Raw genomic sequence first — 17,437 nt, 5'->3', positions numbered from 1 at the left:
GGCTACCACAAGCTTGGAAATAAAGTCTGTGTTGCACTTGAAGTGAAAACTACTTTTTTTATCAATAATATAGATATGTGATGGTAGGGGTGATAGAATGAAACATTTGATTCAATTACTCAGGCTTGAGTTTTTTTTTATATTTTTTATGACTGAAACACTGTTTTTTCTTTGATAACTTGACAGTTTATTATGTTAACCTTCATATAAACACTTGTAAAATTAACAATTGTTTCACAACCAAAATTTTCACAAAATACCACTCCTCATTCTCAAAAACTTTCAGCAGTTATAATTTTGACTAGTCTGTTTAAAATTTGTCCAACTTCTATTACAACTTATAATCAAGTTTAATTACATGCCATAATGAAGCATGTCCATGTCCAAAGACAATTTATACCAAAAATACATATTTGGATATTTACTTTACAACAATATGGATATTTACTTTGATTGAAATGTTCTGTGTGTTTATCAGTATTGTCAACAAAATTTTGTATTCATGTGATAATTTTGTTTCATTAGGTTATTCTTACTTTACGTGATCTAGCACTTTATCCTTGTTTACTTAAACGGATCTTAATAAATACCAGGATGACTACCTCTCTGTAGTAAACATATTCTTGTATAAAAAGCATGCTGAACATTCCCACAAATATCAAGAAGGATAAAGAAATAGTAATAACAGATACATACAATGATAAACTCTAGTTCCCCAGCAAAAACCACATATCACGCAAAAATGACCAAAAGTGGCATCAGACAATTCATATATACAGAGACTGGTGCTGATCAATTCAGTATGGAAAAGAGAGAAACAGCCCAGGACTATTACAACAAGGCTAGTAAGCTAGATGAGCACTAGTCCAAGGCACAATTTTAATCTGCCAGGAAATATCAAAAAACGATGTATTTTACAATGATGCATTTATTCATAGTCTTGTAAAGCTCCTAACAATAATTGTTAGTTATCACCTAAACAGTACCTCCAGAATCATGGCAGTAAATAGAATTCAAATTTTACAGTTTTCTCTATTTGGTGCAGGTTGTGCATTCCATTGTGTGTTCAGATAAAATGTCTTTTTCAGTTTTCCTGTTCAGTAATAAAGTAATTATTTTCTCAACTCTTTCGACCAGGACTCTATACAGTTCTGCTTTTCCATGGTCATTATTTTTCCTGGGATTTTATTTCACACTATATTTAAAACTTTTTATTGGAATAGGTAGATATATTTCTTCACCTTGACTAAAAAATATAAAAGAGGAAAAATTAAACATGTACAAAACTATGAAGTGTTCCTCCAGGGGTTTACAACTAACAATAATTCATCTGATGGCTTTTTTTAACTGTTGTGCTACAATTGCAGTTAATATCTGTGAATATTTGATCATCATTGAGGCAGCCATTGCTATGAAATTAAAGACAGGTGGGCATCAGAACGTTTCTGACATATTCTTGTGTTAGAATGCAGTGGAGGGGTGACAGCAGCAGAGGCAGCCAGAAACATTTGTGGCTTGTATGAGGTAATGCCATTGGGCACAGAACGGCAAGAAAATGGTTATCTCATTTTAAGGAGGACTGTTCTGACAGTGACTCCACATTCAGGAAGACCTTCTGGGTTTGATGAAGATCGTTGAAATGCATTGATCTGTAGTGATCCACATCGGTGTACTTAAGAACTGACAAATCTGATGAACTGTGATCTTTCTGCCATAGTGTGACATTTGCATTTAAAAACTGGGTGTGTGGGTACTGCATGCTCTAAGCCAAAATCACAAAGATCAGTGGATGGCCATATGTGAATCTCTGCTTGTTCATCGTCAATTGGGTTGTGAACAGCAACAACCATTCCTGTCCTGTATCAGTAATGATGATGAGAAATGATCTCTTTATGCTAACATAAGGAAAGGAAAGGAATGTTTGAGCCCAAACAAAGCAGTAACTTCCTGTACAGAGACCTGTGCATGACCACAAAAGATAATGTTGTGTACCTGGCAGAACAGCGATGGTGTGGTGTGTTACAACAAATTGCTTTCCCGAGGTGTAACCATCACTTCTGACATTGATTGTCAACAAATGACACATCTTACAGATGCAATCCAATAACAATGACTGGGAAGACTGCATGAAGTAATGGTACTCCATGATAACGTCCATCTGCATTCTGCTAGACTGACAAAAAACACTATACAGAAGTTGGGTTGGGAAGTCATTCCTTGCCCATCTTATTCACTTAATCTTGTGCTCTCTGATTTTCATCTTTTCCACTCTCTATCGAACAACCCTCAAGGAATTTCCTTCCTGGACAAAAATGCACTCGAAACATGGCTTGACACACTCTTTGCCTCAAAACCACATGATTTATACGGTCATGGAATCAAAAAGTTATCCCAGCATTGGTAGAGTGTTGTACATAGTGAAGGGGAAAATGGTATTGATGATTGAAGTCTCTGTTATGTGTATCTGCTGTGTTTATTAAACTTATGGAGAAACACTTTATTATATTTGTGGAAGAACATGCCAAACTTATGCACCAACCCAATATTTATTTATTTTATTTTGCTCACGGCATACGCATGAACCAACTTTTAAGTTTACAGCAATATTGAAAATATCTTACATTTTTATTATATGTATGTGTAATAAAGTCGATGAGATAGCTCTGACAAATGCTTACCATGTTAAAATATGAATTTTATTTTTCAGTACTTGCTAGAATTTAAAAGTAAGAATGTTCGCATCATAATTGGAGACGTATATGACCATGCTGCAAGATCTCTTATGTGTGAAGCTTACCGGCAAGAAATGACAGCAAAGCAGGGATATGTTTGGTTTCTTCCTCTGTGGCTAGATCCTGACTGGTATGATACAGAGAGACACCCAAAAGAGAATCTGACTTGCACTAAAGAACAAATGGTTCAGGTAAGTAGGATGTTACATCTTATTGAAATTTATTATATTGTTTAATATATATTAAATTATACTGTAGTGCATCAGGTGCAGTGATTAAGAGGAGGAAGGAAGTAGAAATGAGGAGGGAGGGGTGGAGGAAGGGTAACTGATGGATGGGAAGAGAGATATCAAGTCATGGGATAGAAATGTAGCACTAGTGAGCTCACTCTGATGAAGGCAGGAGAACTATGTGTATCATACAACAAATTTGAGGACCAGACTGGGAGGGAGGGATAGATAACAGAGGTAGAGGTGACCATGTAAAGAATGAGTGATGTGAGGGGCATGGGCTTGGTGGGGAGGGGGGGTTATGTGGCACAGAAACTAGTGGATGTTGAAGCCAGGAGGACCATGTGATCAGAGTATTTTTGTAAAGATTATTTCCATCTACTTAGTTCGAGGAAGATAGCATAGAGGGGGGGGGGGGGGGAGGGGGAATCTTGATACATGGATTGTGCAGCAGCCATTGAAGGTGAGCATATAGTGCTCAACAGTGTATTCTGCCTCTGAGTGGCAAACTCTGTTCTTGTCCACAGTTTGGCAGTAGCCATGCATTTGGGCGGACAGTTGGTGGCTATCACAACATAAAAGGCTGTAGAAAAGTTATAGCAGTGCTAGTAAATTAGACAGTTGCTTTCACAAACTAGTACTGTCTCTGACAGTGTAGTCTCTGAAGAGACTGGCAAAGTATGTGCTGGGTGGGTCCTTAGGACAGGTCTTGTGATGGGATCTTGCACAGGCATATGATCCATGTGGCAAGGAATTGAGAGCAAGTATTAGAAATGTCAAATTTGTGTGAAATCTTATGGGACTTAACTGCTAAGGTCATCAGTCTCTAAGCTTACACACTACCTAACCTAAATTATTCTAAGGACAAACACACACACCCATGCCCTATGGAGGACTCGAACCTCCGCCGGGACCAGCCGCACAGTCCATGACAAGTATTAGAAGTGAAATGTTCATTTGTCTTTGTAGATCTCTCACAAACCATAAAGTTATTTGATCCACCACAGAATTTGATTATACTTAATTTTTTTCTGCTTTGGCCTTGCAGTAAAATAGTGAGTATCTCTAAATTTTTAGGGATATCAGATAGCACTATGTTTGCAGATTTGTCACTGGTTAACTTTGTGACATATAGATTGTTTTTAGTTTTCTGTTATTTGAACTTAAAGCATGTGGAGAAACTGCATCACTGAAACAACAAAACTGATATTAACTCAATCAGTGTAATGGTTAAAGACAACCACTGACCAGTGTATATGAACCATAAACAAGTAGTTAAATTTTTTCTGATTTAGAACTTATTTTCTTCTTACGAACACACCCACACCCACCCACACACCCACACACCCACCCACCCACCCACCCACCCACCCACCCACACACACAGAGAGAGAGAGAGAGGGGGGAGGGGGGGGGGGGGGAGAGATCCTTTTTGTTCGAGGTGTGACTGGTATGAGTTGTGTTTGTTACCAGTACTGCCTCTGAGTAGACTAGATAAATGTATTATTTACCAGGGCTTTCAGTACCCTTTTATCATATGCTACAGTTAGTCACGTACCAACTTTACTGCAACATTGTGTGGGTTTTTAAATGGCTTGACCACCAGGTAGGTGTTAACCCATACAAAACCACAGCAAAATTTTCACCAAGGTAAATTTAGACCACCCAGTTGCAGAACATAATGCTTTGTACAATATGATTGATTCATTGGTCACTTGACAATCCATGTCCTCCAAATCCTATCCTTTTTTATTCAAGCTTCTCTGAACTGCATGGGTGGTGAATGTCAGTCCAACACCTTCAGTCCTGATGTCTTTGCTTCAATTTTCACCATCCCCTGGCCTGCATCAACCTCAGCCTCAGTTCCTTCCCTTTTTTCTCTGCACTTCACTTGAATTAAGTTTGTCACATTTACTCAGTAGCTTTTTTTTTCTCCCCCTCCCTTACCCCCCCCCCCCCTCTCTCCCTCCTTGTGTGCATGTGTGTGTGTGTGTGTGTGTGTGTGTGTGTGTGTGTGTGTGTGAGAGAGAGAGAGAGAGAGAGAGAGAGAGAGAGAAAGAGAGAGAGAGAAAGATGGAGGGGAGGGAGGGGGGGTGCACGTGCATGGACAACTATGTCTGCCAGTACCTGCTTGTAATGAAAATCACAAATCTGAAAGATGAGCTTCAATACCTAGTTTCTAGGTTGTAAGCCTACCCACTTTTCAATCATACAGTGAGTGGCTGTTTTCAATCATTTCATTGTTTACTTTCCACATACATTCTTTCATTAGCCTATTGATAAAATGTCAGACAATGAGAACTAAGGACAAGAGTTAAAGTACAAATTAAACTTTTATTTTGTCCCAAGTTTCAAATATTATGTTACAGCTGCTAATGATATATTAGATTTTTGACACATGAATCAAGTTAATACATCAATTCTCTTTGATTAATCTTATTGTTATCTGTCATGTTTAGGCCATCAATGGTCATTTAGCTCTTAGCCATGCATACTTTGCACCTAACGACAGTATCATGCAAGAAAATAAAACAGTTGGGCAGTGGATGGAACAGTATAAAAATGCATGCAATACAACTAATGGAGAGAGGATGTCAAACTATGGAGGCTATGCCTATGATGCAGTGTGGACCTATGCTCTTGCATTAGACAAACTGTGGAAAGAGAACCAGTCACATTTTTCTAACATTCATAATGATAGTACCACAAGGTAATCTGTGATTTGGTTACATATTTTGTTGATGTTCTTTATGTGTTTCCTGTCAGGTACATAACAAAATCTGTTTCTTTGCAGACGTTTTGTAGACCTCATTGGGGAGACTGATTTTAATGGTGTATCAGGACATATAAACTTTAAGGGAAGACCTTCTCGAATAACAAATGTTAATATTGTCCAGTGGCGTAATTATTCAACATACATTGTTGGCTCATTTAAACCTAATATCTCAGAAGACAATAAGCCACGTGGTGGAACGTAAGTAATTTTATGTGATTACTATAAACTGAGAATGAAAAGTAACTGATTTTTGTGCCATTCTGGATTTTTAAGTATTTGAATCACAAATAGACGGTAATAGTCATAATTTTCAGATTTGAAAGGTCTGACCAGTGGAGGACAAAATTTTAATTCATACTTTAGTTTTTGTCATTTGTTACACTTTAACATGTGAAGAATAAGTAATTGATCCAATGTACATAAAGATGAGCAGAATAAGGACATCTCCTATACCTCTGAATTATGAGAGGTACACTTGGTTCCAAATGATATTACTGATTTATTAAGTCAACATTAAGTTACCACAAGATAGAATTCACAAGACAAGAAATTACTCATGGTGTCAGATCATTTATAGAAGCCCACAGTTAATTGTTGGAAGAGGTATTGTAATGGGTAAGACAGCTGACAAGAAGAAAGTTCAGAAGAAAGAAAAGGAAGCAAATGCATAATGTGGAAATAGGTTATTATTGGGGCAAAAGAGAAGGGGAACAGGAAGGATGAGATAGTGAAAATGATATAGAGACTGGCCGAGGCAGTGAGATAGATTACATAAAAGAAACTAAAACAAAGGGAGATAATAAGACTATAGAGAAAGTCTAGTATTTGTGATAGAGATAACTAAGGAAGAATGTCTTAGAAAGGAAGAATGTCTGTGGATGTTGAATGTGATTTTATTCATAGATAATATGCCAGCACCTTTCGTCCAAGCAGCAGCGTTTCCGATCATAGCATTTTGCTTGTGCGCTGTAACGAGCTTCTAATAACAAGAAATGACATATAGTATTATTTACTGTGTCCCTTTCACTCTAAAAGCTTAAATTTCTTGTGTACTTGTGTTTCTAGTAGGTACAATTTCACTTTTTAATTACTATGTAGTGTATATTTCTGCCATTTGTTTTGCATCAGATGTTTGTTTTCATGTGAGTAGTCAGTTACAACTGTTAGTTGATTGGTAACTTCCCTCTAGGTAGCAGCACTTCAGAGCACAAAATTTCATTTGTGAGTTCTGCATTTTAATCACAGTTTATGCTATAGATCATCAGACTTCAGTATGGATAGGGACTGTGATTGCTATGTTCAGATACGAGCTGAGTTGGTGACCCTTTGCGTGCAGCTCCAGGTGGTACTGGCTTTGGTCACATAGCTTGAGGCTGTTGTCAGTGGTCTTAGCTGTGGGGGGGGGGGGGGGGGGGACGTGGAGATGCAAGGTACATCCAGCATGTCTGTCATGTCCGCTGATCAGTCCACTGCTGTGACCACCCAAGGTACTGCTAGCATTGAATGACTGTCACCTGTGGTCAAGGGGGAGTTTGTTTAAAAGTGTGACAGGCAGAAAAGACTTTCCAGGGGGCTGATCAAAGGGCCTCCACAGTTCATGTGATGAAGAGATTTCAGGTGTTATCCATTGCTGACAAATACCCTGAGCCAGATGCAGTCACTCACCATATTCCAGAGGAAGCCTCTTGGCCTGCAAGATCTGGACATTCACACAGGGCAGGTTTACTGGTAATTGGGAGCTCCAATGTCAGACACATAATGATGTGCCTTGGGAATATGGCAGCCAAGGAGTCTGTGCGAATACTGGGAGCAGTCATTCCAGATGTGGACCAAATGCTTCCAGATGCCATGAAGAGCACAGGGTGCAGCCAGTTGCAGGTGGTTCTTGTTAGTACTAACAATGTGTGTCGCTTTGGATCAGGAGAGAGTGACTCTGGTTTTTAAAGATTGCCAGTCCTGCTTGCAGGATGAAGGCAGGGCTCACCATCTGTAGCACCACTGACAGGACCAACTGTGGACCTTTGGTACAAGGCCAAGTGGAGGGTCTGAATCAGCAGCTCAGATGGTTTTGCCACTGTGTAGGTTGCAGTTTTCTCGACTTGTGGCATACAATGGCTGGCTTTTGGGTTCCACTTCATAGGTCAGGTGACCACTACATGCAGGGGATGGCTAAATGGTATCGGGGGTGATGTGGAATGAACTGGATGGTTTTTTAGGGTAGATGGTGCAGACAGGGTTTCAGTTTTGAAAGGTGCTAGTTGAACCCAGGAAGAGGCTAGACATGGCAGCAATCAGTTTTGTAGTTGTAAACTGTTCGGAAGAACCTGAGCTCCAAGTGCTAACAGAAAGCGTTGAAGCTTTATATAGGTACTGAAAGCTGGCTAAAGCCATAGATAAGTTCAGTCACAATTTTTACAAAGGACCTAACAGTGTTTAGAATGGATAGAGTAAATACAGTTGGTGGCAACACCTCTGTTACTGTTAGATGTATTGGCTTGGTGAATAATTCACAGCATTTGTCCATAAGTTTAATAATCTCAACAGATACACATAACAGAGACTTATAAGAAAGAAGACATGTCAGATTGCAGAGAGGCATGATTAAAAGACATTCACATGCAGCTTTCGGCCACATCCTTTGTCAGTAACACACACACACACACACACACACACACACACACACACACACACACAAGTAAGCAAGCAAATGCAGCTCCAGCATCTCGGGCCAGAATGCAACATCACATGGGATGCAAGCAGCGATCTGGAGAGGGTACAGAAGGGGAAGGGGAAGTGGAAGTGGAAGTGATGGTAGCCACCTGTGAAAATGGCCATGTCCTTTTAACAGCTCTGCTGCCCCACAGCATCCTGACACTGTACCTGCTGGAGTCTAGCCCTGCACACTTCACCAGATAGCATTCATCTCTCTCCTCACCAGTACACTACTATCCCTCCCCCTTTCCCTCCCCCCCCCCTCCCTCACCCTCTCCAGACTGCTGCTTGCATCTCATGTGATGTATTCCGGCCCAAGGTGCTGGAGTTGGCAGCCATGTGTGCATATGCTTTTGGTACCATTCCTCACAAGAGATTTCTAATCAAACTGTATGCCTATTCAATATCACTTCAGTTGTGCAACTGGATCCATGATTTCTCTCAGAACAGTCACATTGTGTAGTAATCAATGGCAGATCACTGAATAAAAGGAAGTGTTATCGGCTCTCTGCTGTTCCTAATTGACATAAAAGATTTAGAGATAATCTGAGCAACCTTCTTTGATTGTTTGCAGTAAAGTCATCAGAAGATCAAAACCAACATGAAAATGACTTACACAAAATATCTGAATGGCATGAAAAGTGCCAACTATCATTCAATAAGGAAAACTGAGAGGTCATCCACACAAGTACAAAAGGAAATCCATTAAATTTCAATTACACAATAAATCACACAAATTTAAAGGCTGTCAATTTAACTAAATACATATGAACTATAATTACAGACAAGTTAAGCTGGAATGATCACATAGATAATGTGTGAGGAAGGCAAACCAAAGACTGCTTTTCAATGGTGGAAAACTTAGAAGAGGCAACAGAACTACTACAAAGACTGCCTACACTACACCTGATCATCCTCTGCTAGAGTACTGCTATGCTGTATGAGATTGTTACCAAATATGATTGGAGGAGGACATCGAAAAGGTTCTGTGAATGGCACTTCATTTTTATCATCATGAAATAGGGGAGAGAGTGCCATGGAAATTATAAGCAAGTTGGGATGGCAGTCATTACAACAAAGGCATTTTTTGCTGTGGTGAAATGTTTTCACAAAATTTAAATCACCAAATTTCTTCTCTAAATATGAAATTGTTATATTGTCACCATCCTACACAGGGAGAAATGATGATCATAATAAAATAAGCAAAATCAGAGCTTGTACAGAAAGATTTAAGTGTTCATTTTCCCCACACACTGTTACAGAGTGGAACAGTGAAGAAATAGTCTGAAAGTATTTTGAAGAACCCTGTACCAATCACTTAAGTGTGAACTGCAGAGTAATCACATAGATGCAGATGTAGTAAGTCCATACTCTACAAACAAAACACTTGTTCTGCCTCATATCATGCACATACCACAAAACAATGCTGAATTATAGACAGTTTTGTAACAATTGACTAGAATTCTTTCCATAACCCTCTCTCTTGTAACACTCTCAGCTTTAATACTGTCTTTCACTGGCACATCACTACCTTCATTACACATAGTTCCCTTGTTTATTCACAGTCTTTGTATTACTTTCTTTGTTTTGATGCTGTGATCAATGTTTTTTAATTGTTGTACTTCATCGGATGTTTCTGTTGAAGGGCAGGACAGAAACTGCTGCTGTCCAAGCAACTGAGTGACTAACTGTGTACAGTTCATTATTAATTTTTGTGGTATTTGAAACTAATTTATATTTTAAATAAATATTCATGTTCTCCTGTGCTATTAATGCATTTCTTTGTTCTGAGATTTACAGGATTCATTTCTTTCATTTACTTACTGTGCACACTTAAAAAACAAAAAAAATTTAGCACCAGTGTGGCAGTGTTTGCTGGGTTGTTTTCCTGTGTTCATGGCTATACTTTCACTTTTGTGAGGGTAGTCATTTGGCTAACATTTTTTGTGTCCATTACTTCTGTTGTTTTAATTTAACATTAGCCATGTCTTCCCCCCCCCCCCCCCCCCCTTAAAAATTCCATACATCACTATATTTTATTTAAAATTATCTGTTATGTACATAGAAATATTTGAAACACTTACTCCCATTCAGTTGATGGTTTTCCTGTCTGGGAATCACTCAGCCTATTAAAAAGTTTCTTGAACGGCTATGAGCAACTTACCAGCATGGGAACTCTTGCATTACACTTTACCAACAAATTTACAAATTAGTAAGTTGCAAATCATGATGCAGAGTTTGAACAGAAACCTGAAGTATTTAATTTTTATGGGAATTGAAATAACCATCAATCATTATTGATCTCTGCACATTAAGAAGTAGATAATCTTCTTTGTATATTCTCTGCATCACCTAGCTCGCACTATCTGCAGGCCCCTAACCTTCCATGATGTAAATAAACTTACTGTACAACTGTTGTGATATTTTGAGCAATGCTTTCTCAGAAAATACAAGAATGACAAAATAGCCCCCCCCCCTCTATTGTTATTATTGTTATACATAAGATAGCTCCTTGTAGGTCAGCTCTCTATTTCTTATTGACCTAAGTTTACATTGCTGCGGATTTGTAGCTACCTTCTCTTTCCTTGTTGAATATGTTTTTCAGCTTCTTACTGCATACTTTTGAACATCATCAATATTAATAACATTCTAAATGTCACCAGTTTCTTTCCTTTCCATAAGAAGAAACAACACATCTCCTTGTCCAAAATTTACCATTTGTTATCCTTTTGTCTTCACTCTTTTATGCAGTGTTTCTTTCCCCACTCTTCTGTCTCATCTTTTTTCCGTGACTGCATTATTCTTCAACAATAAACTTTTGAACAAGAGCATTGTACATGCAGTTCTTTTCTTTCCCATTACTTTAAAACTATGAAACTGAAAGTGTTTGTCATTTTTCCCTATTCTGTGTGCCCATTGATTATTATTCACTTCACAGAAAATGAAAACACTTCCTGTCAAACAGTGGAAATGCCAGATGCAATAACAATAATATGAAAATGGCAGGTAATTACTCACCACATATTGTAGGTACTGAGTTGCAGACTGGCACAATGAAAAACATTGTTAAACCTTTAAGTGTTTGGATGTAGAAGTCCATCTTCTGAAACAGAAAACACACACACATATTCACACAAGGTCAATTCACTCACAAATGGCCACTGTGTCTGGATGCTGGAGCTTGACTGCAGACTGCGAGTCCATGTGATCTGAGCAGGGATCTGCTGGGATGGGTGGTGGAAGAAAGCATGTGGCACTGGATAGTAGGGTAGGTTTGGGGAAAGACACTGTTCTGCCTTTGGGTACATGCAGTGTTGTGGTGCTCACTAGATAAGGCTGTTACGTGCAGAGTTTTGTGCTGGGGCAGGGCAGGGAAGGGAGGGTGGGGGGATATAGTGGGAAGTGGAATAACATAATACAATGTGTTGGTGGTATAGAAGGCATGTGTAGTGCAGGTGTGGAAGCATGGAAGGGGGTACGTAGATGGAGGGCAGGGACTAGCAAAGGTGAGGTCAGGGGGCTTATGGGAACAAAGGATATCTTGTAGGGAGAGTTCACACCTGCACAATTCAGAAAAGCTGGTTTTGGTAGGAAAAATCCTGATGAAATGGGCTATGAAACAGTCATTAAAGTGAAGCACATTGTGTTGGGCAGTTTGTTCAGTAACTGGGTAGTCCAACGGTCTCTTGGGCACAGTTGACAGTGGCCGTTCATGCAGTCAGACAGCCTGATAGTTATCATGACCACATGAAAGCAGCACTGTGGTTGCAGCCTGATTTGTAGAGCATATGGTTGCTTTCACAGGTAGCCCTGCCCTTGATTGGATAGGAGATGCTGATGACCAGACTAGAGTAGGTGGTAGTGGGCCTATTGCATGGATATGAGCCTTGAGGCAAGGGGATTGGAACAGAAGTGGAGTAGGGGTGGACAAAGATTTGTTTGGTGGGTGTTGGAATACCACTTGGGGGTGGTGGGGAGGATGATGGTGTGAGGAGCATATTCCTCATTCAACAGTACAATGAGAGGTAGTCGAAAACCAGGCAGACAATGTGATTCTGTTGCTCCTGCCCTGGTTGGTACTGAGTCATGAGAGGAGTGCTTCACTCCTGCTCCAAACCTTATCTCATGGCGCACAACCCTGCAATGGACCTAGATGCGAGACCTGTCTCACACATCCTCTCGCCACCAACTGCTCCATTCCGGTCACAGCCATCTCCTATATCATTAAAGGCAGGGATCCCTTTGCTCTACAAACTAAGCTGCAACTACTGTGCCCCTTTATACATACATGACAACTAACAAGGTGTCTGTCCATGTGAATGGCCACCATCTAACTGTGGACAGGAGACACTTGGACCATCAGTTGCTGAACCTGCTGCTCAACATGACGTGCTTCACTTCAGTGACTGCTTCACAGCATGCAGGTTATGACACTCCCTACAAGACATCCGTTGTTTCTGTAAGCCCCCTGGTGTGAACCTTTGCCACCGCCCTGTCTTCCCCCTACCTATCCCTTTCCATGTTCACACACCTTCTATCCCACCAGTACACCTACCAATATTTTCCCTTTCTCTCCTCTTCTCTCCCCCACCCCCTCCCACCGGCCTTCAGCATAGCTTTTCAACTCCGCACCTAGCAACCCTGTTCTGTCCCCACCATGTCCCAGCATGCTCCAAAAGGCAGCACAACATCTTCTCCCACTCCTGCCCCACTATCCCTCCACCTTCCCTTCCTGTGCCTCCTCGCCTCCTCGTTACTACCACTTCCCGCACCCAGAAGGTCAGACAGTCACATTCTGCAGTTACGCCTTAGCACCTGGACTCAGTGCCCATGTGTGTCGGAGTAGTTTGTGCGAATGTGTGTGTTTTTTCAATTTTGGAAGGAATTTTTTGTCCGAAAGCTTAAATATTTAACAGCCTTTTTCATTACACCTGTCTGCAACTCAGTGCCTACTCTATGTGGTGAGCAGCAATCTAGTCTTTTCATATTGTTGTTGAAGCTCTTTCTATCCAACATTTCTCCATTCTCAGTAACTGTAATCCTTTATTTAAATACAATCATATTGCTGCTCTCCCACCATATCTTCATGTTGTTTTAGTTGCTTAACAGTTTCTTTTTACACGTAAGTTTCTCGTTATGGTATTATGTTAAAACTGCTGTTTACCGTGCATGATCTAATATAGTGTTATTTGCATAATGATGTGAAAGCTGTTTTACTCATTCACTCCATTTTTCTTTTTACATGACAGTTTACATTTCAATGAATCTGCAGTAATGTGGCTTTCATCTGATGGAAAGCTGCCCAGTGATGGTACAGAACCACCATCAGTCTGTTATGTTCAAGGTCTTGCAGATGGTCTTGGAGTTACTTGTGAGATAGCTGTTGTAGTGGCAAATGTCATAGGCTTCAGCATTCTTGGGATATTGCTGATAATTGCCTTTATTTTTGTAAAGAGAAGGTGAGTTAATAAGATTACCCTATCATGATTTTTATATATATACAGGGAGTTACAAAAAGGTACGGCCAAACTTTCAGGAAACATTCCTCACACATAAATAAAGGAAAGATGTTATGTGGACATGTGTCCGGAAACACTTAATTTCCATGTTAGAGCTCATTTTAGTTTCGTCAGTATGTACTGTACTTCCTCGATTCACCGTCAGTTGGCCCAATTGGAGGAAGGTAATGTTGACTTCGGTGCTTGTGTTGACATGCGACTCATTGCTCTACAGTACTAGCATCAAGCACATCAGTACATAGCATCAACAGGTTAGTGTTCATCACGAACGTGGTTTTGCAGTCAGTGCAATGTTTACAAATGCGGAGTTGGCAGACGCCCATTTGATGTATGGATTAGCACGGGGCAATAGCCGTAGCGCGGTATGCTTGTATCGAGACAGATTTCCAGAACGTAGGTGTCCCGACAGGAAGACATTCGAAGCAATTGATCGGCGTCTTAGGGAGCACGGAACATTCCAGCCTATGACTCGCGACTGGAGAAGACCTAGAATGCCGAGGACACCTGCAATGGATGAGGCAATTCTTTGTGCAGTTGACGATAACCCTAATGTCAGTGTCAGAGAAGTTGCTGCTATACAAGGTAACGTTGACCATGTCACTGTTTGGAGAGTGCTACGGGAGAACCAGTTGTTTCCATACCATGTACAGCATGTGCAGGCACTATCAGCAGCTGATTGGCCTCCATGGGTACACTTCGGCAAATGGTTCCTCCAACAATGTGGCAATCCTCATTTCAGTGCAAATGTTCTCTTTACGGATGAGGCTTCTTCCAACATGATCAAATTGTAAATTTTCACAATCAACATGTGTGGGCTGACGAGAATCCGCACGCAATTGTGCAATCACATCATCAATACAGATTTTCTGTGAATGTTTGGGCAGGCATTGTTGGTGATGTCTTGATTGGGCCCATGTTCTTCCACCTACGCTCAATGTAGCACATTATCATGATTTCATACGGGATACTTTACCTGTGCTGCTAGAACATGTGCCTTTACAAGTACGACACAACATGTGGTTCATGCCCGATGGAGCTCCTGCACATTTCAGTCAAAGTGTTCGTACACTTCTCAACAACAGATTCGGTGACCAATGGATTGGTAGAGGCGGACCAATTCCATGGCCTCCACGCTCTCCTGACCTCACCCTTTTGACTCTCATTTATGGGGGCATTTGAAAGCTCTTGTCTACGCAGCCCCAGTACCAAATGTAGAGACTCTTCGTGCTCGTATTGTGGACGGCTGTGATACAATACGCCATTCTCCACGGCTGCATCAGGGATTCCATACGACGGAGGGTGGATGCATGTATCCTCGCTAACGGAGGACATTGATATTTTGAACACTTCCTGTAACAAAGTGTTTGAAGTCACGCTGGTAAGTTCTGTTGCTGTGTGTTTCCATTCCATGATTAATGTGATTTGAAGGGAAGTAATAAAATGAGCTCTGACATGGAAAGTAAGCGTTTCCGGACACATGTCCACATAACATATTTTCTTTCTTTGTATGTGAGGAATGTTACCTGAAAGTTTGGCCGTACCTTTTTGTAACACCCTGTGTGTGTGTGTGTGTGTGTGTGTGTGTGTGTGTGTGTGTGTGTTTATATATACACTCCTGGAAATGGAAAAAAGAACTCATTGACACCGGTGTGTCAGACCCACCATACTTGCTCCGGACACTGCGAGAGGGCTGTACAAGCAATGATCACACGCACGGCACAGCGGACACACCAGGAACCGCGGTGTTGGCCGTCGCATGGCGCTAGCTGCGCAGCATTTCTACACCGCCGCCGTCAGTGTCAGCCAGTTTGCCGTGGCATACGGAGCTCCATCGCAGTCTTTAACACTGGTAGCATGCCGCGACAGCGTGGACGTGAACCGTATGTGCAGTTGACGGACTTTGAGCGAGGGCGTATAGTGGGCATGCGGGAGGCCGGGTGGACGTACAGCCGAATTGCTCAACATGTGGGGCGTGAGGTCTCCACAGTACATCGATGTTGTCTCCAGTGGTCGGCGGAAGGTGCACGTGCCCGTCGACCTGGGACCGGACCGCAGCGACGCACGGATGCACGCCAAGACCGTAGGATCCTACGCAGTGCCGTAGGGGACCGCACCGCCACTTCCCAGCAAATTAGGGACACTGTTGCTCCTAGGGTATCGGCAAGGACCATTCGCAACCGTCTCCATGAAGCTGGGCTACGGTCCCGCACACCGTTAGGCCGTCTTCCGCTCACGCCCCAACATCGTGCAGCCCACCTCCAGTGGTGTAACGACAGGCGTGAATGGAGGGATGAATGGAGACGTGTCGTCTTCAGCGATGAGAGTCACTTCTGCCTTGGTGCCAATGATGGTCGTATGCATGTTTGGCGCCGTGCAGGTGAGCGCCACAATCAGGACTGCATACGACCGAGGCACACAGGGCCAACACCCGGCATCATGGTGTGGGGAGCGATCTCCTACACTGGCCGTACACCACTGGTGATCGTCGAGGGGACACTGAATAGTGCACGGTACATCCAAACCGTCATCGAACCCATCGTTCTACCATTCCTAGACCGGCAAGGGAACTTGCTGTTCCAACAGGACAATGCACGTCCGCATGTATCCCGTGCCACCCAACGTGCTCTAGAAGGTGTAAGTCAACTACCCTGGCCAGCAAGATCTCTTGATCTGTCCCCCATTGAGCATGTTTGGGACTGGATGAAGCGTCGTCTCACGCGGTCTGCACGTCCAGCACGAACGCTGGTCCAACTGAGGCGCCAGGTGGAAATGGCATGGCAAGCCGTTCCACAGGACTACATCCAGCATCTCTACGATCGTCTCCATGGGAGAATAGCAGCCTGCATTGCTGTGAAAGGTGGATATACACTGTACTAGTGCCGACATTGTGCATGCTCTGTTGCCTGTGTCTATGTGCCTGTGGTTCTGTCAGTGTGATCATGTGATGTATCTGACCCCAGGAATGTGTCAATAAAGTTTCCCCTTCCTGGGACAATGAATTCACGGTGTTCTTATTTCAATTTCCGGGAGTGTACACACACACACACACACACACACACACACACACACACACACACACACACACACATGTCTGCTTGTGTCTGTATATGTGTGGATGGATATGTGTGTGTGTGCGAGTGTATACCCGTCCTTTTTTCCCCCTAAGGTAAGTCTTTCCGCTCCCGGAATTGGAATGACTCCTCACCCTCTCCCTTAAAACCCACATCCTTTCGTCTTTCCCTCTCCCCTCTTTCCTGATGAAGCAACCGTTGGTTGCGAAAGCTTGAATTTTGTGTGTATGTTTGTGTTTGTTTGTGTGTCTATCAACCTGCCAGTGCTTTCGTTTGGTAAGTCACATCTTCTTTGTTTTTAGATATATACCTTTCCTCCAAACCTCTCTCCCAATCCGAAACCTCTGTCTTATCCAAAGGCCTCACCTTCAGTCCCACTCCCAGATTCAACCAAACA

The 17,437-nt window shown here is 41.9% G+C and overlaps 1 protein-coding gene across 2 annotated transcripts in view; it reads left to right on the top strand.

Moving 5' to 3' along the window:
- Positions 1 to 17,437, top strand: part of LOC126259026 (uncharacterized) — a 667,737-nt gene that overhangs the window by 622,059 nt on the left and 28,241 nt on the right. For both annotated transcript variants that reach the window (XM_049955690.1, XM_049955689.1), the window contains exons 18-21: positions 2,708 to 2,923; positions 5,422 to 5,672; positions 5,757 to 5,936; positions 13,700 to 13,909. In XM_049955690.1, coding sequence (XP_049811647.1) covers positions 2,708 to 2,923; positions 5,422 to 5,672; positions 5,757 to 5,936; positions 13,700 to 13,909 — 857 coding nt within the window. The remainder of the gene's footprint in view (positions 1 to 2,707; positions 2,924 to 5,421; positions 5,673 to 5,756; positions 5,937 to 13,699; positions 13,910 to 17,437) is intronic.

Source organism: Schistocerca nitens, chromosome 1 (genome assembly GCF_023898315.1).
Source record: "Schistocerca nitens isolate TAMUIC-IGC-003100 chromosome 1, iqSchNite1.1, whole genome shotgun sequence".
Classification (NCBI taxonomy): Eukaryota; Metazoa; Arthropoda; class Insecta; order Orthoptera; family Acrididae; genus Schistocerca; species Schistocerca nitens.
The sequence above is the reverse complement of the archived record's forward strand: the minus strand, read 5'-3'. Positions and strand labels throughout refer to the sequence as shown.